General features: G+C 42.5%; 2 protein-coding genes across 5 annotated transcripts in view; both read left to right on the top strand.

The window, feature by feature from the left end:
• The window catches only part of LOC310842607 (kallistatin-like), a 121,998-nt gene extending 100,111 nt beyond the window's left edge, over window positions 1–21,887 (top strand). For 2 of the 4 annotated variants that reach the window (XM_083734663.1, XM_083734666.1), the window contains 4 exons: window positions 16,152–16,805; window positions 18,612–18,882; window positions 20,174–20,321; window positions 21,558–21,887. In XM_083734663.1, the coding sequence (XP_083590789.1) occupies window positions 16,152–16,805; window positions 18,612–18,882; window positions 20,174–20,321; window positions 21,558–21,743 (1,259 nt within the window). In that variant the 3' untranslated portion in view covers window positions 21,744–21,887. Of the gene's footprint in view, window positions 1–14,568; window positions 14,681–14,721; window positions 14,796–16,151; window positions 16,806–18,611; window positions 18,883–20,173; window positions 20,322–21,557 lie in introns of those variants that run through there. The other 2 variants (XM_083734665.1, XM_083734664.1) reach the window with 2 other exon arrangements.
• LOC310844507 (uncharacterized protein) lies at window positions 5,097–8,380 on the top strand. Its single transcript, XM_083738609.1, has 2 exons — window positions 5,097–5,194; window positions 5,352–8,380. The coding sequence occupies exon 2, from the start codon at window positions 5,377–5,379 to the stop codon at window positions 6,403–6,405; it is 1,029 nt and encodes a 342-aa protein (XP_083594735.1). The 5' UTR covers window positions 5,097–5,194; window positions 5,352–5,376; the 3' UTR covers window positions 6,406–8,380.
• Window positions 21,888–22,215: the final 328 nt, after the last annotated feature.

Raw genomic sequence — 22,215 nt, 5'->3', positions numbered from 1 at the left:
TTTTTGTGCAAATTTACAAGGACATCCCAAAAGATATTCTGGAGGCTAGAACTCACTATAAGAACCTGGTTTACCTGCTGAAACAGAATAGTATTCCTTTCAGGTGGGAATTTCCACAAGGCCTGTCCTTTAGCTACAAAGGAAAGAAAGTTAAGATAAGAACAGTACAAGATAAAGAACAATTTTTGGACAGAAACGAAGAGGACCTACAGAAAGGAGTGGTAGAATTGACCTCTGAAACAGATCTTGGAAACCTGACATTCGGACTCAAATCACCAACGGAAGAAGAACAGCCGCAGGGAGCGGCTGGAGGTAACTAATTAACGATGTCTCTGCAATTTTTGACTTGGAACTGCAATGGACTGAACCTTCCCAGAAAAAGGCGTGAAGTTTTTCATATTTTGAAAAGAGAACAATTGGATTTGATTTGTTTACAAGAGACCCACATAACAAGGACACACAGAAAACTGCTTATAAACAAAAGGCTAGGACAGGAATTCATTTCATCGGATAAAGTCAAGAAAAGAGGAGTGGTGATCTACGCAAAGGAGAAATTGGCCCCTAAATTGATTTTTAAAGATGAACAAGGAAGATTTTTGGCAATTGAAATACAAATCCAGGGAGAAAAATTTTTGACAGTTGGTATTTATGCACCTAATGAAGGGAAGGCAGAATTTTTCAAGAAACTGCATGAGACATTAATGGACTATCTGGATTACAATGTAATTTTATTAGGAGATATGAATGGCGTGGTTTCTACAAATATGGACAAAGCACAAAGACAGGTGGTCTCTAAGGATGGGAGATTACCCAAGACTTTTTTTGAAATGACAGAGAATTTGGACTTGATAGACATCTGGAGAACTAGAAACCCTCTCGAGAGAGAGGGAACGTTTTTCTCTGAGGCACAAATGACATGGACAAGAATTGATCAAATTTGGATTACTAGTGGCATGGCTCCAAGGATAAAAAAAGTAGAAATCTGCTCAAAGACATGCTCCGACCATAACGCTGTGAAGATGGAAATGAAACTAACAACAGCTGGTTCCTTCAGATGGAGAATGAATGACACCCTATTTAGAGACAATGAGGTTTACAAAAAGGCCCAAAAAACTTTGAAGGACTATTTTGAGATAAATCTGAGGACGGATGTTGAAAAAAGAGTGATTTGGGACGCAAGTAAAGCCGTGATGCGAGGTTTCCTAATACAACAGAATACTTTAAAGAGGAAAAAGCAAAATGAGAAGAAAGATAAGATCCTGGAAAGAATAAAAGAGGGAGAAAAGAGATTGAGGTCTAAACCAAAGTCTCATGAGATTTTGAGAGAAATTAAATTTTATCAGATGCAGTATATGGAACTGATGAACCAAGAGATAGAATGGAAAATCAAGCAAATGAGACAAAGGACATTTGAATCAGCAGACAAATGTGGGAAACTCCTCGCATGGCAATTGAAGAAGAGACAAAAACTGAATACAGTTACAAATTTGGAGGTGGATGGAAAGAACGTTACTAAACCAAATGAGATCAGCAATTGCTTTCAGAGTTATTTCAGAAGACTATATGCACAAGGGCCGGAGAATGAACGAGACATAGAAGATTTTCTTAAGAAATATGGATTACAAAAAATTTCTCAACAAAGTATGCTGATTTTAAATGAGAAAATAACAGATAAAGAAATAGAGGGTGCCATTCAGAATATGCAACTAGGTAAATCTCCAGGACCAGATGGATTAACCTCCAGATACTACAAAGCTTTGAAGGAATGGATAATACAGCCGTTGAAGGAGGTTTGCAATGAAATATTAGAGGGGGAAAAGGCTCCTGAATCGTGGAAAGAAGCTTTCATCACACTTATACCAAAGTCTGAAACTGAAAAAAATCAGATTAAGAACTACCGCCCTATATCATTACTTAATGTGGATTACAAAATATTTGCTGACATTTTAGCAAAAAGACTCAAGAAGGTGCTGGTGGAGGAGATTCACAAAGACCAGGCAGGCTTTCTCCCGGGAAGACACTTATCAAGCAACGTAAGGAATATAATTGATATTATGGAAATGCTGACAGTAAATACTAACACGAAGGCAGTTTTAATATTTGTGGACGCGGAGAAAGCCTTTGACAATATTTCTTGGAATTTATGAAGAAGATTCTCCAGGGGATGGGGGTAGGCCAAAGGTTTGAAAATGGTATAGGTGCAATATATTCGGAACAAAAGGCAAAGTTAATTGTAAATAATGTGGTTACTGATGAACTTCCGATAGAAAAAGGGACACGGCAGGGGTGCCCAATATCCCCATTACTTTTTATATCAGTCCTGGAGGTTTTATTAAATATGATCAGGGGGGACCAGTTGGTAAAAGGAATTCAGGTCGGAGCCAGACAGTACAAATTGAAGGCATTTGCAGATGACCTCGTATTGACTTTACAAGAGCCAGACACTAGCACAAAAAGAGTTTTAGAACTAATTCAATTCTTTGGCCAGGTTGCAGGATTTAAACTGAATAAACAAAAAACTAAAGTCCTGGGAAAGAACTTAACAAATGGTGAAAGGGAGAAGTTCCAAAGTGAAACCGGGTTGATGGTGGCTAAGAAAGTGAAATATTTGGGGATTAACATGACATCTAAAAATGTTAATTTATTTAAGGACAATTATGACAAATGTTGGACAGAGGTAAAGAAAGATCTAGAAATATGGTCGAAATTGAAGCTTTCCTTGTTAGGCCGAATTGCTGTGATCAAAATGAATGTTTTGCCAAGAATGTTATTTTTGTTTCAGACATTACAGATTGTGGATAAACTAGATTGCTTCAAGAAGTGGCAGAAAGATATATCTAGATTTGTCTGGCAGGGCAAAAAGCCCAGAATAAAATTTAAGATATTAACTGATGCAAAAGACAGAGGGGGGTTTGCCCTGCCGGACTTAAGACTTTATTACGAAGCAGCAGCTTTCTGCTGGTTGAAGGATTGGCTACTTCTTGAGAATACTGATATTTTGGACTTGGAAGGGTTTGACAATAGGTTTGGTTGGCACGCTTACATATGGTATGACAAGGTTAAAGCTCATAAAGGTTTTAAAAATCATGTGGTTAGGAAAGCATTATACAATGTCTGGACTCGATATAAAGATTTGTTGGAAAACAAAACTCCTAGGTGGTTATCACCAATGGAGGCTAAAGAAGTTAAGAAACTTATTATGGAATCTAATTGGCCAAAATATTCTGAAATCTTAGAACAAGAAAGTGGTAAATTTAAATTAAAGAGATTTGAAGAAATAAAGTCCATGGTAAGAGATTGGCTCCATTATTATCAAATAATGGAGACCTTTAAACAAGACAGGAAAATTGGCTTCCAGGTGTGGAGAAATCTAAATTAGAAACAGAACTGCTAGAATCCAATACTAAGAATTTATCAAGAATGTATAATTTGTTGCTGAAGTGGAACACAATAGATGAGACAGTCAAATCAGCTATTATTAAATGGGCACAGGACATCGGTCATGACATTATGTTTGCGGACTGGGAACAGTTATGGACCACCGGTATTAAATTTACGGCATGTAATGCCTTAAGAGAAAACATTATGAAAATGATTTATAGGTGGTACATGACTCCAGTCAAGCTTGCAAAGATCTATCATTTGCCCAACAATAAATGCTGGAAATGTAATGAAACTGAAGGTACCTTCTTTCACCTTTGGTGGACCTGCCCAAAGATTAAAGCCTTCTGGGAAATGATTTATAATGAAATTAAGAAGGTACTTAAATGCACTTTTCATAAGAAACCAGAGGCATTCCTCTTGGGCATGGTTGGCCAACTGGTGACAAGAAAGGATAGGACTTTTTTTATGTACGCTACCACAGCAGCAAGGATACTACTAGCAAAGTATTGGAAGACGCAAGAATTACCCACACTGGAAGAATGGCAGACGAAAGTGATCGACTTTATGGGATTGGCAGAAATGACCGGCAGAATCCGTGACCAAGAGAAAGAGACGGCGGAGGAAGATTGGAGGAAATTTAAAGTTTATCTTAAGAACTGTTGTAAAATTGATGAGTGCTAAAATGTTAAGGCGAAGGAAGATGCAGAATTGCAGCTGAAACTGTTTGATGAATTAAGATGAAACTGAGAAAAATAAGTTATAAATATAATTGGACTAAGGGGTTGCTGAAAAATTGCAAAATAAGGATGCAGAGAGGGGGAGGTATGGGGAAGTCCATGAAAGAAGGTTTATGAAAAGGAGGATATGAAAATATATGTGTTTGTATGTGTTTGTTTGTTTTGTTTGTTTTAAAATGAAAAACCAATAAAAAATTTAAAAAAAGAGAACCTTTTGGAGAACCACGCCCAACAGTAAACAATGGTTCAATCACTTCTGGTTCAGCTTTAACCTGTGTAGGTCTAGACATTGTGTGATAATGTCTCTCAGTGACTGTGTCAACAGAACTCTCTGAGCTGTCTGTGTCACTGTCTGTACCAGAATAATCAGAAAAATCAGAATCATCATCTGAATTGTAATCAGTGGGAAATGTGTGAAAAACCCCTCTCTCTCTTGTCCAGGAGCGTTCTCTAGAAACTTTGTGAGAATCACCTGACCAGATTCAGACAAAATTACTCTGTAGAGACCTTTTTCATAACCCACAAAAATGCCTTTTGCATTGTTAACTCCACCTGGAGCTTCTGTCTGCACATGAGATCCAAAAACCTTAAAATGTGCTACAGAAGGTTTTCTATGGAACAGCTTCTCAAAAGGAGAACTTTTCATACCTTTTGAAACCTTTCTCACCCAAGTGTAACAAAAACAAGATAAAGATTCAGCCCAAAACTCATTTGGAAAATGTGAACTTAGCAACTGTGCCTTCATGCCATTTTGCAACTCTTTGTTCACTTTTACACAAATACTTTTGTGCCATGCAGCTTGAGAAACAGCAACCTTATGCTTTATCCCTTGTTTCTCCAGGAAATCCTGAAAATCCTGTAAAAGAAAAACTGGCTTTTCATCTGTGAAAAGACAATCAACAGGGCAGCAGCTGAAGAAGGAGCAAAAAGGGTTTTCTCGTGTGTGTGTTTCTTTGTGGCTGATTAGCTGCTCTCCCTGTGCAAAAGTCAGAGGGGGCAGGGTTTCTGTTGAGGCAGGTGATTAGCTGTGGGAGGAGCTTATCAGAGCTTGCAGGGCAGCAGCTGAAGAAGGAGTAAAAAGGGTTTTCTCGTGTGTGTTTCTTTGTGTTTGATCCATCTTTTAGATTTAGGGGAGCTAGTCTCAAACGTTTGTTGGGGGAGACCTAGGGTTTTTTGGGGGGGAGTTATTTGTCCTGTCTGCACGCTTCTTATGATGGAGGACTGCTGTAGCCACCCCCAACGACACGTTCTCAAGATGGAGAGTGAGGGAACAGCTGCAGTCGCCTGCGGTTCCTGCGCAATGTTTGCCATCTTGCCAAAGGTTGCAGGCAGCTTTACCTGCAGCAATTGCATGTTGATTGCCCTCTTAAAAGACAAAGTCCAGCAACTGGAGGAATGTGTAGCTACGCTCCAAAGAATTAGAGAGCTGGAGCTCTTCTTGGAAGCAACAGAGCACACCGTCTCCACCAAGGAGGAGACAGGGGACTCCCCTGAGAAGGAGGCTAGTTCACCAACACAGGAGCCAGATATATGGAGAAACATGACTCAAAGAAGTAGGAGGCCCAGGGTTTGCTCTGATTGTTTAGAAATACACAATCGCTTTGAGGTCCTCTCCCCTAGCATGGAAGACGAAGAGCAGACTCCATTTGAGGATCTCTCCCTCATTACAGTCGATCAGGTATATGAAGATGAGCAGCAAAGTCAGTCCTCAGGGAATGTGCAGGTAACCTTGGAACGGACAGCTCACGGAAGAACCCCGACCAAACCTAAGAGGAGGTGTGTAGTGATGATAGGGGATTCCCTACTGAGGGGAACAGAAGCAGTGATCTGTGGGCCTGACAAGATGTCTCAGGAAGTGTGCTGTCTCCCCAGGGCTAAGATCCAAGATGTAACTGAACGACTGCAAGGAATCATAAAACCCACTGACAAATACCCCTTCCTCTTGGTTCATGTGGGAACCAATGACACTGCAAGCAATAGCCTCCAGAAGATCAAAAGAGACTATGAGGCTCTGGGCAGGAAATTGAAGCAATTAAATGCACAAATTGTCATCTCATCTGTCCTCCCAGTTGAACGACGTGGCCCAGGGAGAGAGGAAAAAATAGTGGAAGTGAACAGCTGGCTTCACAAATGGTGTAAACAGGAACGGTTTGGATTCTTAGATCACGGACTGCAGTTTCTTGAAGATGGACTTCTGGCAAGCGATGGGCTGCACCTCACAATGGTTGGGAGGAATGTTTTTGCCAAAAATCTCAGAAACCTCATCAGGAGGGCTTTAAACTGACTAATGTGGGGGAGGGAGACAGTGCTCCTGAAGGTGGGAATCTATCAATTGATGAAGATGATCATCCAAATGTCATAGACCAAATGGAGCAAACAGCACGCAGACCTAGTGGTGGGAGGAAAAAAGCCTTAAATAAGAGACACGGGGGAATGATTAATGGACTTCAATGTCTGTACACTAATGCGCAAAGCATGGGAAATAAACAAGATGAGCTTGAGCTCTTGGTACAGCAAACTAAATATGACATAATAGGCATCACTGAAACCTGGTGGGATAAGTCCCACGACTGGAATGTAATAATGGAGGGATACAATCTATTTCAGAGAAACAGACCAGACAAGAAAGGAGGAGGAGTGGCGTTATATGTCAGGGATGTGTATACCTGTGAAGAGATCCAAGATTTAGAACCTCAAAGCCAAAGTGAGAGCATTTGGGTCAAAATTAAGGGAGTGGAGAATAACAGAGACTTCATTGTGGGAGTTTACTATAGATCCCCAAGCCAAATGGAGGACATAGATGATGCCTTCCTGAAACAGATGGCCAAGCATGCAAAAGGAAGGGAGATAGTAGTAATGGGGGACTTCAATTACCCGGATATTTGCTGGATGTCAAACTCAGCCAAGAGCATAAGATCAAAAAGATTCCTCACTGGCCTTGCAGACAACTTCGTTGTCCAGAAAGTGGGAGAAGCAACAAGAGGAACAGCCATTTTAGATCTGGTCCTAACCAATGTTGATGACCTGGTTAGTGGGGTAGAAGTGGAAGGATCATTAGGCACGAGTGATCATCCTCTTCTGAAGTTTACTATACAGCGGAAAGGAGCAGCCAAGCATACTAGGACTCAGTTTATTGACTTTAAGAAAGCCAACTTCATAAAACTTAGGGAAGTGCTGGGTGAGATCCCATGGACAGTAATACTAAAAGGAAAGGGAGTTCATGATGGCTGGGAGTTTGTTAAGAGGGAGATAGTAAAAGCACAACTTCAGGCAATACCAATGAGACGGAAACATGGAAGGTGCCTAAAGAAGCCAGGGTGGCTATCTAAAGAACTTTTAACTGAGTTAAGATTAAAAAAGGATGTGTACAAAAAATGGAAAAGGGGGGAAACCACCAAAGAGGAATTCAAACAAATAGCCAGCACGTGTAGACACAAAGTCAGAAAAGCTAAAGCACAGAATGAACTCAGGCTTGCTAGAGAGGTTAAAAGCAACAAAAAAGGCTTTTATGGGTATGTTCATAGCAAAAGGAAGAACAAAGAAACAGTGGGGTCACTCAGAGGAGAAGATGGTGAAATGCAAACAGGGGACACAGAAAGGGCTGAACTCCCCAATGCCTTCTTTGCCTCAGTCTTCTCCAATAAAGAAAACAATGCCCGACCTGAAGAATTTGGAGCAAATGATTCAGCAGAGGAAACACAGCCCAGAATAACTAAGGAGATAGTACAAGAATACTTGGCTAGTTTAGATGTATTCAAGTCTCCAGGGCCAGATGAACTGCATCCAAGAGTATTAAAAGAACTGGCAGATGTGATCTCAGAACCACTGGCAGTCATCTTTGAGAATTCCTGGAGAACAGGCGAAGTCCCGGCAGACTGGAGGAGGGCAAATGTTGTCCCTATTTTCAAAAAGGGGGAAAGAGAGGACCCAAATAATTACCGCCCAGTCAGTCTGACATCAATACCAGGGAAGATTCTGGAGCAGATCATTAAGCAAACAGTCTGTGAGCACCTAGAAAGGAATGCTGTGATCACCAATAGTCAGCATGGATTTCTGAAAAATAAGTCGTGTCAGACTAACCTGTTCTCATTTTTTGACAGAATTACAAGCCTGGTAGATGAAGGGAATGCAGTGGATGTAGCCTACCTTGATTTCAGCAAGGCATTTGACAAGGTGCCCCATGATATTCTTGTAAAGAAGCTGGTAAAATGCGGACTTGACTATACTACCACTCAGTGGATTTGTAACTGGCTGACTGACCGAACCCAAAGGGTGCTCATCAGTGGTTCCTCTTCATCCTGGAGAAGAGTGACTAGCGGGGTGTCACAGGGTTCTGTCTTGGGCCCGGTCTTATTCAACATCTTTATCAATGACTTGGATGATGGACTCAAGGGCATCCTGATCAAATTTGCAGATGACACCAAACTGGGAGGGGTGGCTAACACCCCAGAGGACAGGATCACACTTCAAAACGACCTTGACAGATTAGAGAACTGGGCCAAAACAAACAAGATGAATTTTAACAGGGAGAAATGTAAAGTATTGCACTTGGGCAAAAAAAATGAGAGGCACAAATACAAGATGGGTGACACCTGGCTTGAGAGCAGTACATGTGAAAAGGATCTAGGAGTCTTGGTTGACCACAAACTTGACATGAGCCAACAGTGTGACGCGGCAGCTAAAAAAGCCAATGCAATTCTGGGCTGCATCAATAGGAGTATAGCATCTAGATCAAGGGGAGTAATAGTGCCACTGTATTCTGCTCTGGTCAGACCTCACCTGGAGTACTGTGTCCAGTTCTGGGCACCAGAGTTCAAGAAGGACACTGACGAACTGGAACGTGTCCAGAGGAGGGCAACCAAAATGGTCAAAGGCCTGGAAACGATGCCTTATGAGGAACGGCTAAGGGAGCTGGGCATGTTTAACCTGGAGAAGAGGAGGTTAAGGGGTGATATGATAGCCATGTTCAAATATATAAAAGGATGTCACATAGAGGAGGGAGAAAGGTTGTTTTCTGCTGCTCCAGAGAAGCGGACACGGAGCAATGGTTCCAAACTACAAGAAAGAAGATTCCACCTAAACATTAGGAAGAACCTCCTGAGAGTAAGAGCTGTTTGACAGTGGAATTTGCTGCCAAGGAGTGTGGTGGAGTCTCCTTCTTTGGAGGTCTTTAAGCAGAGGCTTGACAACCATATGTCAGGAGTGCTCTGATGGTGTTTCCTGCTTGGCAGGGGGTTGGACTCGATGGCCCTTGTGGTCTCTTCCAACTCTATGATTCTATGATTCTATGATTAGCATCATGAACATTCTTAACCTTATCACAAAACTCCTGAAACCTTGTTAAGGCTTCTTTGGGCCTCTGCAAAATGTAAATCCATACATAATGAGAGAAGTAATCAACACATACAAGATAGCATTTAGCATTGCCTCTAGATGGTGCTAGAGGACCAATTACATCAGCATACACTCACTGAAAAACTCTGTTAACCTTCCTTGTCTTCTGATCCTCGACGTCTTTCGTCACACCTGCATGAGAAATCATTTTAGAATCACATGCAATAGACATATTGTAATCAGATTCCTCAAATGTCAACAGATACAGTCCATCTTTCTCTCTGGCAGAAAGATACAGCTCTCCATTTTTGAAGATTTTGCAGCTTTCCTTATCATAGGACAACACCAGTCCCTTCTTAGTTATCTGCGAAACACTCAGCAGATTGAACTTTAAATCAGGAACAAAATACACATTGCTTATAGTCAAGTTCAGGCTTTCCAGATACACAGTTCCGAATCCAGTCGCTTCTAACTCCTGGCCATTGGCCTGCTTCACAGTGAAGCATTGCTTCTTAAACGTAGAAAACAATTCCCAGCGTGATGCCATTTGCTGCGTGCAACCTGTGTCCAAAATAAAAGCGTTTTCCACCAATGATGTGGCCTCAAGCGACATCAAAGCCTTAGCTGGTCTTGCCTGGGACTTGGCTTGACCTTTGCTTGAACCTCAGGCTTTGCAGAGCTCCCTCTAGCTCCTTTCTGTTGACGTGGCTTCTTACAGTTCCTCTGAATATGCCCAGGCTGGCCACAATTGTAACAACGAACAACGTTCAGAGCTTCAGCTTGCTCTTCCCTTGCAATAGCAGTGGGGGCACTATAACTCTGAGCCTCACTCCCCCTGTCAGCAACATCCATTGCAGCAAGAACAGGAACAGCAACAGTTCCTTCACCTCCCCTTTGGGGCTCAAAGCTCCTCCCAGCTTTCGATGAGCTCTCAAGAATCTGGCCAGCGCCATCTTGGCTCTCCCTCTCTGGTGCAGCCAACTCTCGGCCCTTGCTTCTCACTCCAGCTTCACAAACTTTCCGGAGTTTCTGAGAGAACAGAGCCATCTTAATTCCAAGCCTCAGCCTTCAGCAGCGAGCTGTAAAATCCAAAAGTCTATTGGGCTGTTTACAAGCTGCTTGCACCTGGCAGTGAGCCCAGCTTGGAAAGTCCCTTTCTCAGTCTGTGAGATAGCAAGCAAATGCTGAAATTCCAACAGCTATTCCCAGCCTCTCAGTGCCAGCCTCGCTTTCGTTTCGGCTTGCTTTTCTCTCGTTGCCTCTAAAGCTAACTAGCTCATAAATTAGCTCAAAAAGTACTCACGTCTTGTCGCTAGGCAACGGAACTTGGCAGGCGATGGCAGACTTTATCAGCTGCCCTGGAATGTGAAGTATGTGGCCTTCTCTGTGCTGTTTTTAATCCGAAAAAACAGTTTCTTTTCAGTGAACCGGAGAAGGATTCCTATCCACGTTCACTCTTTCAGCCATAAATCAGCATACCTTCAGGGGTCTGTGGAACGTAGTTTATCAGCAAAACACGTCTCCACCGGTGTTCAGCTGTCCTCAGCCGTTACTCAGTAGCCACCATCCGCATGCTACCACTCCCTTTGCAGACAATGTTTACGATCCATCGACCTCCGATCTGCTACCACACGTTGGAAAACAAGCCTCTTCAGGAGAGGCTGGCTCCTCTCCCAGGCTCCCGGCTTGTTTACCGGTGACCTCCCTGGCTGCAATCCCCACAAGTCCAGGATAGGTCTCAATAGGCGACATCTCCCAGCATGGGAAAATGCACACCCCCTCCCTCCTTGCTTCCCAGCAGGGAAAGGAAATAGCCAGAAATCTATTTACATGACTTTATTCCTGACTGTACAAGCCTACAAGAAAACACGTCCGATCACTTCAGACTCCAGCAAGCAAGAGACTAAGACTTCCTGTACATATGCAAGAGGAAGGTCTCAAATTACACACTGGACACAGACTCCCAAAGCCTGTGAACTTCCGGGAATTTACTTTCCCACAGCTAGCCATATCACATAATGTCAACAAGCTGGCTGTCTGCAGCTGCGATGTTCTCATATTGTAACAGATTTTACACTCCTCCAAGAGCCATATCAAAATAGACAGACGCCATTTCCACACCTCCGTACAAAACATTCCTAAATTCTGTCCGTTAATTTCCACAGGCATGCCAGTCTCTCCTCAATTTTCTCAGGGGGCCCTGCCAGGTCAAACTCACAGTCCGATATAATAACAAGCCATGGTCCTCCTCCCCCTCCATATCCTGTGGCCAGGCCTGCCCTAGCAAATCTCTCTTTTTATAATTGCATCACAAAGAGCTTTCATTCCTTTCCCGATGTTTCCACAAGCCATATCTTTGATTAGTAATTTATTTCTACACAGTTCTTAATCATCCTGCTTGTAATCAGTAATTGCAACGATTATTTCTTGGGGGGAGGATTGTCAGGTACTCACATAAGATAAAAAAAGAAAAGCCCCCCCCCCTTTTCAGTCCCTTTCCGACATACCAATACTTTGATGAATCTTCTTCTTGATTTATTGTTAATTCAGCCCGTTGCTCCACTTCAGATAGATCACTTTAATTAGCAGTCTTATCTCCCGATCTTCACTCGAAATATGTTCATTTGCTTCTCTCTAATTGTTTATTTTGAACTCCTGCAACCAGAGACAGCTTCATGTGAAGCGTGCCTTTCCCGATGCTGCTACAGCAGAGGGTGGCTTGGAGGGTACCATGGGGGTGGTCTGTGTGCCAATGGAGATGTCAGGAAAGGAGAGAAGAGAAGCATTTATGGAAAAGGAGGTGATAGTGAAAAATGGGTTGAAAAGGAGGCTGTAGAATAGAAGCAGTTTAGAAATGGGGATTTGAAAAGGGTGGTTAGAAATAGCATCAGGCACGTACTGAAGTCATCAGACTAGACAAAATATACAAACTAAAATCAAATTTGTGTTGGAGATGTCAAGAGGTGGAGGGAATGATGTATCATGTATGGTGGGGATGTGGGAAAGACTTCTGTTATTTTTTTCTTTATTTCTTCATTTTCATTTTCATTTTTTTCCATTGTGTTTTCTAATTTTTCTAATTTCCCCTCAATTGTATTTAAACTTAATTTACTAGCCACCTAATGAGCACCCATTGTTCAGTCCCCGTCCCCAGTAGGCTAACAGAAGTTGAGCCACACACCCTGATCTTATTGTCTACTACAATAGCTGGGAGGAGCTACTCAGGAGAATATAAATTTAGAACCAGAATCAGCTCTGGCTGATAAAGTGCCTTAGACATGTGAGTTCATCAGCAGGGCGAGGAGACCAGGGCACCCCATTCTGCCCAATGTAATCCCTAACTCTTAATCGGATGACGAAAACGACAACATAACCAACCATGCATGTAGAAAGTCAGTAGGGACTTGGAGGAATTTCCAATGTTTTGCACCCTCGGCGTATGTATGATTATCTCCCCATGGGGCAGAAGTCATGGGCATGTCAGAGGTGCAATGAGTTCCTGGTCCCCTGGGATCAAGTTCATTCCTTTGAGGCCAAGGTGGCAGAATTAGAAAGTGTACGAGAAGCCAAGACAGTGGTGGAGAAGGCCTTAGGGGAGGTGGTAGCTAGGTCCTGCTCCCACAACGACAACCCCACTGATGAATTTTTGAATGCATCCAATTCAGACCAGTCCCTGACATTGGATGCTTTTTTGTGAACCAGATACTCTTCACATTAAAAGAAAATGTTGTTATAAGCAAGCCTGGAAGCAAGCTGGTGGTGTAATCTAGAGGCAAACCCAATATTTCCTGGAACTATCTTCAAAGAGGGCAGATCACTGCCATGGTCTTGCCGGCATTCAAAAGTGATAATGGGATTTAGGATAGTTTAGCCCTCTGGGAATGGGGAGATTTATTAGTGCAGTGGACAATGTACTTCAATTAAGTTGATATTCAAGGGAGTATTTGGATAGTGACAAATTTGTATCCAGGAGTACCGCCAGACTACAGAGCTGCTCCTTCCAAGGATGTGCAACACTGCCCAGAATGCAAAACACCTCTTTCTTTTCAGGATTCAACTTCAGTAGTGTGACCTGCATTTTTCTGACCCACATCCACACAAAGCCAGTTCTATCTCTTGCTTCTTTCTGTCACCAGAGAACTAAAGCTGTCACTCACACACAGAGGGAGACACTTTTCCCCAAAACCAAGACCTTCCCTTAAGCCCTGGAAGTTTTTTTTACTACAGGCATGAGTTCCCTCCTTTTCCTTCCTCCCCCTTCCTCCTTGGCCTGCCTTCAGGACCTTTAGAAACAACAGGGTTGGCCCTGTTGATTTGTGCCAGATTGCCCCTCTTAAATGGGACATTCCAGGATCCAAACAGAATCCAGGACCTTTAGAAACAACAGGGTTGGCCCTGTTGATTTGTGCCAGATTGCCCCTCTTAAATGGGACATTCCAGGATCCAAACAGAATCCAGGATTGGCTTCTGTGATCCATGATGTCCCACTTAAAATGGGACAATTGGGGGTATGAGATTGTCAGGAGAACCCATTGACACCCCCAATTTTATCCTCACTAGAGGGGACAGTACGCTTGTGGCGTTTGCCCTCCTAGGTTGGTGACATCATACTGGGTTCACAAGGCTTGGCTAATAGTAAAATGTCTAACCTATAGGAACCCAAGGGGAGGAGTTAGAGTTGTTAAGAAGTCAGTCTGGAGTTAGAGAAGGAGGAGGGAGGATAAGTCTGTGGGTTGGGCTAGTTTGATGTGAGAGAGTGAGAGAATATGTTAAGAGGAGTCAGTTAAACAGTTGGGATAATCAGTTAGAAGGTGTTAGGAAGGTATAGGCCGATAAAGAAACTAAGGTTAAGAAACTGACAAGAAAAATTATCTGAAACCATAAACTTGTTAATGCTTATAAAATAAACTTGTTTATTTGGTTTAATGTTAACAACTGTCTGGACTCAGTGTGTACCCGAGAGAAACGGGTTGGTGGCAGTGGGGAACCAATCACAGTGGTGGCACAGGGATCAACAGACCGTCAAACGTCCGGGGACCCTGTGTGATCGCCACAACGCTGTGGACTTGGGACTATTGGTGTCCAGCAGTGCAAGCCATGGTCAATATTTGTTGTTCTGGGGTTAGTCAGTTGTGTTTAATGAAGCAGACAGTGCCCCAAGATAAATAGCCACTTACTGGAAAGAGTTTTCCCTGCTTCTTCCCAGAGACACCTCTGAAGGTTCTGTAAATATCAAGCGTGCCTTTCCCGGTGCTGCTACAGCAGAGGGTGGCTTGGAGGGTACCATGGGGGTGGTCTGTGTGCAAATGGAGATGTCAGGAAAGGAGAGAAGAGGAGCAGGTATGAAAAAGGAGGTGATGGTGAAAAATGGGTTGAAAAGGAGACTGCGGAATAGAAGCAGCTTTAGAAATGGGGAGTTGCAAAGGGTGGTTAGAAATAGCATCAGGCACGTACCGAAGTCATGTAGGTAGTACATGACTTCCGTCAGACTAGCCAAAATATACAAACTAAAATCAAATTTGTGTTGGAGATGTCAAGAGGTGGAGGGAACGATGTATCATGTATGGTGGGAATGTGGGGAAATAAAAAAATTATGGAGCAGCATTCACAAAGAACTAAAAAAGATGTTTATAACATCATTTGAGAAAAAGCCAGAAGCGTTTCTACTAGGCTTAGTCTCAAAAGACATCCCCGGTGATAAGAAAAATGTGTTTTTATGTGCCACAGCTGCTGCCAGACTACCATTAGCAAAAAAACTGGAAAGGGGCACTGCTCCCTCAGTAGCGGAGTGGCAAAACAAGCTTTGTGAATTTATAGATCTGGCTAAAATGACAGCAGCTACTAGATTCCAATCAAATCAAAAATTAAAGAAAGAATGGGAATGTGTGAAAGAATACATGACAAAACATTGTTTCAAAACAAATTTATTGATATGCATTGACTGAAGTTCGTAAAGTTAAGGTTAAAAGAGGAAAAGTGAATAATGGGGAATATGTAAATAATTTTCCTTAACACAATATTATAGTAATGAATAATATTGAAAGCTGCACATGGATGGAGCGAAGACACAATGGTATAAATCAGAAAAATGAATAGACAGTAATATATATGTTGATAGTATGTATTGTAAAGAATGATAAAAGGTGTAACTGCATGTAACAATGCAAAATTAAAATGAAAGATAAAATGAAAAAAGAAAAAAGAAATAGCATCAGGCAAATTTTGCTGTCTTTTACCTTATTCCATTTTGGGTTATTGATAAAGGTTTTAACCTGTGCTTTTTCTGGGGGCACACTGTACTGGCACCATTTATTTATTTTTTAATTGTTCAATGTTTGGAACTTCCTATAGCAACTTCATGATGAGTCTTTATGATGAGTGCTGGCACGTTTGTTTCTTTTTTAAAACAAAAACATGGATTTTAACAAAGATCACTTTGTCCCTAATATTCTGCCCAAAGGGGGAAAATGTGGGTTTTAAATTTTTTTTTGCCAGAATGCCAGACAATAGCTGAAATGCAAGCCAGAATCCTCTGCACAACAGTACCAGAGAAGATTAAGAGACCGGAAACGACAAAAGCAACAAATAAAGATTGTCTGCCATGTTAATATAAAGTAGACATAAACGCAATGCCAAAATCCTTCATTGTATAGTTGTAATGATAATTTGTAAATGTGATCCCCCCCCCATCCCCAGAGAACTTCCAGAGGAACACAATGCCTCACATCTACCTGTCTTTGCTTCTGGCTGGGCTCTGTGCTTTTGCCCACTGTCACCATACTCTTGACCACAAGGAGGACCATGACCATTCTCCTCTTGCTGAAGGTGACAGAGATTTGCCTTCTGTGAAGATAGTCCAAGGAAATGCTGACTTTGCCTTTCGATTCTACCACCATGTCGCTTCAGAGACCTCTGAGAAGAACATTATCATTTCCCCTCTAAGCATTTCCGCTGCGTTGGCCATACTGTCACTGGGAGCTCAAAACACCACATTAAGTCAGCTTTTGTTAGGACTTGACTTTAACCAGTCAGATACCAGCGAGCAGGAAATACATGAGGGTTTCCGCCATCTGTTACACATGTTGGACCTCCCCAATGCTGAAATCCAGCTGAGCATTGGGAATGCCCTATTCACAAATGACCAAGTGAAACTCATGAAGAAGTTCCTGGATGATGCCAAACATTTTTATGAGGCAGATGTTCTTCCAACTAACTTTATGAATCCTGCCGTAGCTGAAAGTCAAATCAATGGATATATAAAGAACAAAACCAATGGGAAATTAGATGATGTTGTCCAGGGTCTTGACCCAGAGGCTGTGATGGTTATTGTGAACTATATTTACATGAGAGGTAAGTCAGATGGACTTGTTTTATACATGTTTTGCTTCTTAGATGTTCTTTAAACTGAGAAGTTTAAACTTTAAGTTGTGGTTCTAGGTTCAGATTTGTTGGTGCTTTAGTCTGGAATCATCGTCTGCCCATTGTGTGAGCAGAAACTTCTCAGACTTCTCATCACAGAGAAGTTCCTCAAATCTGTCAGAAACTTGACCTCCACCATTATCAAAACAAATCAAATATATTGTGATACCCATTTTCCTGGAAATGTGATTCAGCAATTGGGCACTAAAGTAGAAACAGAGCTATAAAGACATGTGTCTCAAGATACCACTAAAACATGAGCGTTTATTAAAGGCTCTGAGTATGTTAATATATAATAATATTACAGTGGTACCTCGGGTTAAGTACTTAATTCATTCCGGAGGTCTGTTCCTAACCTGAAACTGTTCTTAACCTCAACCACCACTTTAGCTAATGGGGCCTCCCACTGCTGCCGCACTGCGGTTGTGCAATTTCTGTTCTCATCCTGAAGCAAAGTTCTTAACCCGAGGTACTATTTCTGGGTTAGCGGTGTCTGTAACCTGAAGTGTATGTAACCTGAGGTACCACTGTATTAATATAATATAATATAATATAATATAATATAATATAATATAATATAATATAATATAATATAGAAGAATTAAATATATTGAAGAATTAAATAGCCTTTTTTCAAAATTGTAGTCCACACATCTGTATCTGACCCGGTTCTGCCCGTCACTTACTTGGCGATCACAGAAAGGGGTAGCACCAGCAGTAGCTTCTACCCACTGTTTGATCAGGTGCATGGAGGAAAGAGGCTCCCCACCAGAGGAGGCTTGCAGAGTTGAGGGACACTGCCACTTCATCCAAACCCCACCAGCCATTAGGATTAGGGGTTTGGATTAAAGCTGTACAGTGGTACCTCGGGTTACAGACGCTTCAGGTTACAGACGCTTCAGGTTACAGACTCCGCTAACCCAGAAATAGTACTTCGGGTTAAGAACTTTGCTTCAAGATGAGAACAGAAATCGTGCTCCGGTGGTGTGGCGACAGCGGGAGGCCCCCTTTAGCTAAAGTGGTACCTCAGGTTAAGAACAATTTCAGCTTAAGAACGGACCTCTGGAACGAATTAAGTTCTTAACCCGAGGTACCAGTGTAATAGCTAAAATAAGGCTGAACAGTAGCATCTGTTCTCTTTTGCCCCCACATCTTAATGATGAAGTTACCGCATTGCTTACCTGGAAGAGGCAAAGCTTTATTAACATATTGTTACAACAGTGGTGGTGGGGCACTCACACTCTGTGCCGAGCTGCAACAAGAGCCCATGGGGTTCTCTTTTGGAGAACTGAGACACAGGGAGATTGTTGTAGCTCTAAGAAACATGGTTTATTCACCTATTTACATTTTCAGTCTGCATGGAGGGAGTCCAGATCTTGCAGCAAGGTCATTTCAAGAGGGGCTTGTCTCCCACAGCAGTGCAGCCATGGCATATCTCCTGCTCAGACCTTCAGCCAGCCTGCCCAAAGATGGTTCCCAGGCCTTCTTTCTTCTTCTTCCCACCAACCGTTGCTCAAGACTCTTCCTGTCAGCTCACACCCAGTTGCCCTGGCAGCCTTCCAACCCCCCAGTCTCTGTTCACACTCCAGGGGACGGGGGAAGGTCAATCCTGATGTATTCCTGATTTTAGACTGTGTGAAACAGCTATTCACCTTTATGCGTAAAATATTATTTTGGTTTGCTCTTTCTCCTCACTCCCCTCCATGACATGTATGCTGTTATTGTTATTTCCACGAGCCTTTTGGAAAAATCCTTTCAATTATCTGCAAACAAGTGAAGGTGACTTCTATGTGGATGAGGAAACAACGGTCAAAGTCCCGATGATGAACAAAGACAGCCGGTTCGAGACTTACCGTGATAACATCCTATCCTGCAAGGTTGTGAAGCTCCCTTACAAGGGCAACGTTTCAGCATTCTTTATTCTTCCTGACCAAGGAAAAATGAAGCAGTTGGAAAATGCTCTTAGCAAAGACGTTTTGTTAAAATGGATGAAATTGGTGAAACCATGGTAAGAGATCATAGTGGAAAGAGACACACTTTTCAATGCATGTGCAAATATGTGAGTTTGAGGGATGGAGTTAGGCTTTATGATCCCTTCTAATTCCTGGATCAGTGAACGATTCCATTGTGGAATTAGCCAGGACAGGACCATAATGGCCCCTAAGTATGGGTCATTCGTATAAAAAAGGAAGTTGCTTTGTGACACAATCTCCTTTTCCTGACTGGTGGTGAGAAGGTCAAAGGCCAGGGGAAATGTTTGTGTGTGGGTTTGAAGTAGGCAGAAGCCAGAGAGTGCGAGCCATGCCTGATTTCTGTTGGAACCCAATGTGATGACTATGGGATAAACAAGACCATCTTGACCACTTGTTTAGGGAAGTTTTTAATGTTTTATAGAATCATAGAGTTGGAAGAGACCACAAGGGCCATCGAGTCCAACCCCCTGGTTTATATTTTATCGCTGCTGCTGCTGCTGCTGCTGCTGCTGCTGCTTCTTCTTCTTCTTCTTCTTCTTCTTCTTCTTCTTCTTCTTCTTCTTCTCCTCCTCCTCCTCCTCCTCCTCCTCCTCCTCTTCCTCCTCCTCCTCCTCCTCCTCCTCCTCCTCCATGTTCTGTTGGGAGCCGCCCAGAGTGGCTGGGGAAACCCAGCCATATGGGTGGGGTATTATTATTATTATTATTATTATTATTATTATTATTATTATTATTAATGTGGTGTTAGGCGAGGGGCAATATAGCTGATGGGGGACATGGGTGTAGCCACAGGGGCAGCTTCCCTGCCTAAAAAAACAAAAAAATTAACTAACTGACCAATTGTGTCGCTGATAACTCTGTTTTGCCCCCATAACATAAAGCCTGCCCCACTCTAAAATAAATCCTGGCTACTCCCTTGATGGGGGACACGTCATGCTTCTTCTGGGTAGTTCATCCACCATTGGTCCGTCCCCCCTGCACTCAGCTCTCATCTGTGGCTTCTAGCATGTGGCTCAGCGTGTGACAATGGCCACACCCCAGGAACAGCCTTTATACCCTCACCTGGCTATATCAGGTGAGGGTAGTCATAGTAACAGAGCTATTTTAGTCCTGTCTATTCATTTCATTGGGAATGAGTGGGACTAGTAGTGGATACAATCCCATTGTTACAAAAATGAAACTAATATATTCCTTTTTAGCAATGTTACCATTTTAAAATTTAAATCCTTTTAGCAATTATACTCTAGCCATAATGTAAATTGTCATTATTTGTATTATGCACCCCACCCCATGCAATACCTCACTAGCCTCTGGTTCTTCTTTCAACAGGAGAATAGAGCTTGCCCTTCCAAGGTTTACAATCTCTAGCAACTATGTTCTCCAAGAGATGTTAAGAAAAATGAATATTACAGAGGTATTCACAAACAGAGCAGACCTCTCTGGAATTACTGGGAAGCCTGAGCTGAAGGTTTCCAAGGTAGGTTCCTCCAAGAGCCAGTGTGGTGTAGTGGTTAAGAGTGGTAGTCTTGCAATCTGGGGAACCGGGTTCGCGTCTCCGCTCCACCACATGCAGCTGCTGGGTGACTTTGGGCCAGTCACACTTCTTTGAAGTCTCTCAGCCCCACTCACTCCACAGAGTGTTTGTTGTGGGGGAGGAAGGGAAAGGAGAATGTTAGCCGCTTTGAGACTCCTTTGGGTAGTGATAAAAGTGGGATATCAAATCCAAACTCTTCTTCTTCCAAATTCACCCTCTTATCCAAAGGCTCTATATTTTCTTTCACCCTGCATTTTAGGCCAGAGGTACACCTGTCTGAAGGTTCAGATGAATATAATTTGGGATTTAGAGTACTTGAACCACGATCCCATCTCTCATGGAGAGGAGGAGCCAAACATATTTTGTATCCCAGCTTTGCTTGAAGACAGTTGAAGGGAAGCCCCAATGCAGTTGGTCTCCCAACAGAACTTATTGAGAGACCCTGAAGCTCTACTTCTTCCTATTCCCATCATGCCCGACCCTTGGTCATGTAGCCTGGGGTTGTGGGGAGTTGGGATCTAACAACATCAGGAGGGCCAGCTTCCTCACTTCTGAATGCTAATGAGCAGACAATTAGGTTACATTAGCTTTGCGAAGACTGCAGTTAGCAGTGGGGATGGAGGAGGAATGTAATTTATATGTATTAGGTACCTGCTTGTATACTTGTATTACGTACTTGTATTACGTACCTGCTTATGTCTGACCTGCTCATGCATTGTCTCTTTTTAAAACAAACAAACAAACAAACAAACAAACAAACAAACCTTTGATTAACCATGTGTACACATACACTATGTTTCTGCAGCATATTTCAAGAATTTAAAATCTGGAGACAAAAGTTGTTCAGCTTTTGGAGGGGAATGAACCTCAAAGTTGCTGAGCTTTTGGGGGGGCAACCATCAGAACAGACAGGGATCTTGCTTCTCATCATCATTAAGGGACATGCAAGTTTTTCTGAAAATTCCATCACTTCCTTGAAGCTGACTGATACAAAAATATGATGCTTAGAGATTATTAGGAGGACTAGATTAATAGCTAATCAGAATGAGAAGTGACCACGTGAAGCTGTTTCTTAAGACATTCAATGGATTTGTCTGTTTCGAAGAACTAGATTTTCTCATACTAAAACCCTGATTCAGTCATTATGTTGTACTGAAGTATTGCTATCTTTCTTTGCAGGCTATTCACAAGGCTTACTTAAATGTCCATGAGAATGGCACAGAAGCTGCAGCTACTACTGTTTTTGAAAGTGTCCCCTCCTCCGTGCCCCCTGAAATTAAGTTCAACCGCCCCTTTCTGATGGTAATTGTTTATGGGGAAACCGTCTTGTTCACAGGAAAAGTGAATAATCCTACTGAGACATGACTGAACAACTTGTGCTTCAGCACAGAAAACTTTGGTTTCCAATATGAGGCATGTTTGAAAAGATGCTTTTAGGTATCAGGTACTAGGGCCATTGCTATAACATGTTCCCAAACAAATTAAACACTAGTTGAGTTGTCTGCAAAATCATTTGGTATCTTCCTTCTTTCCTTCCTTCCTTCCTTCCGTCCGTCCATCTTTCTGTCTTTCTTCAGTGTATTTCAGGGGAACAACATGAGTGATTGAGTTACTGAAATCAAGCCAGGAGTTTCTTTCCTGGCACCTGTGGGTTCAATGGCATCTGCAAAGGCTTTCACTGGTGCCCCTGGGTAGGAACCCCAAAGAGAGCTTTCAAGAATAGTAATGTTCTCCCCCCCCCCTAGAAAGAATGTTATGGGGCAAAATGTGCAAGTTCCTTCAAACAAAGGCTGGTAGAAGATACTGCATACCACAGATACCAGTCAGGCCCCCAGTG

This window comes from Podarcis gaigeae (assembly GCF_964106915.1).
Source record: "Podarcis gaigeae genome assembly, chromosome: 1".
Classification (NCBI taxonomy): domain Eukaryota; kingdom Metazoa; phylum Chordata; class Lepidosauria; order Squamata; family Lacertidae; genus Podarcis; species Podarcis gaigeae.
The sequence above is the reverse complement of the archived record's forward strand: the minus strand, read 5'-3'. Positions and strand labels throughout refer to the sequence as shown.

Coding starts and splice junctions, on each gene's coding strand:
- LOC310844507 (XM_083738609.1), top strand. CDS start 5,377: ATGGAGAGTGAGGGAACAGCTGCAGTCGCCTGCGGTTCCTGCGCAATG.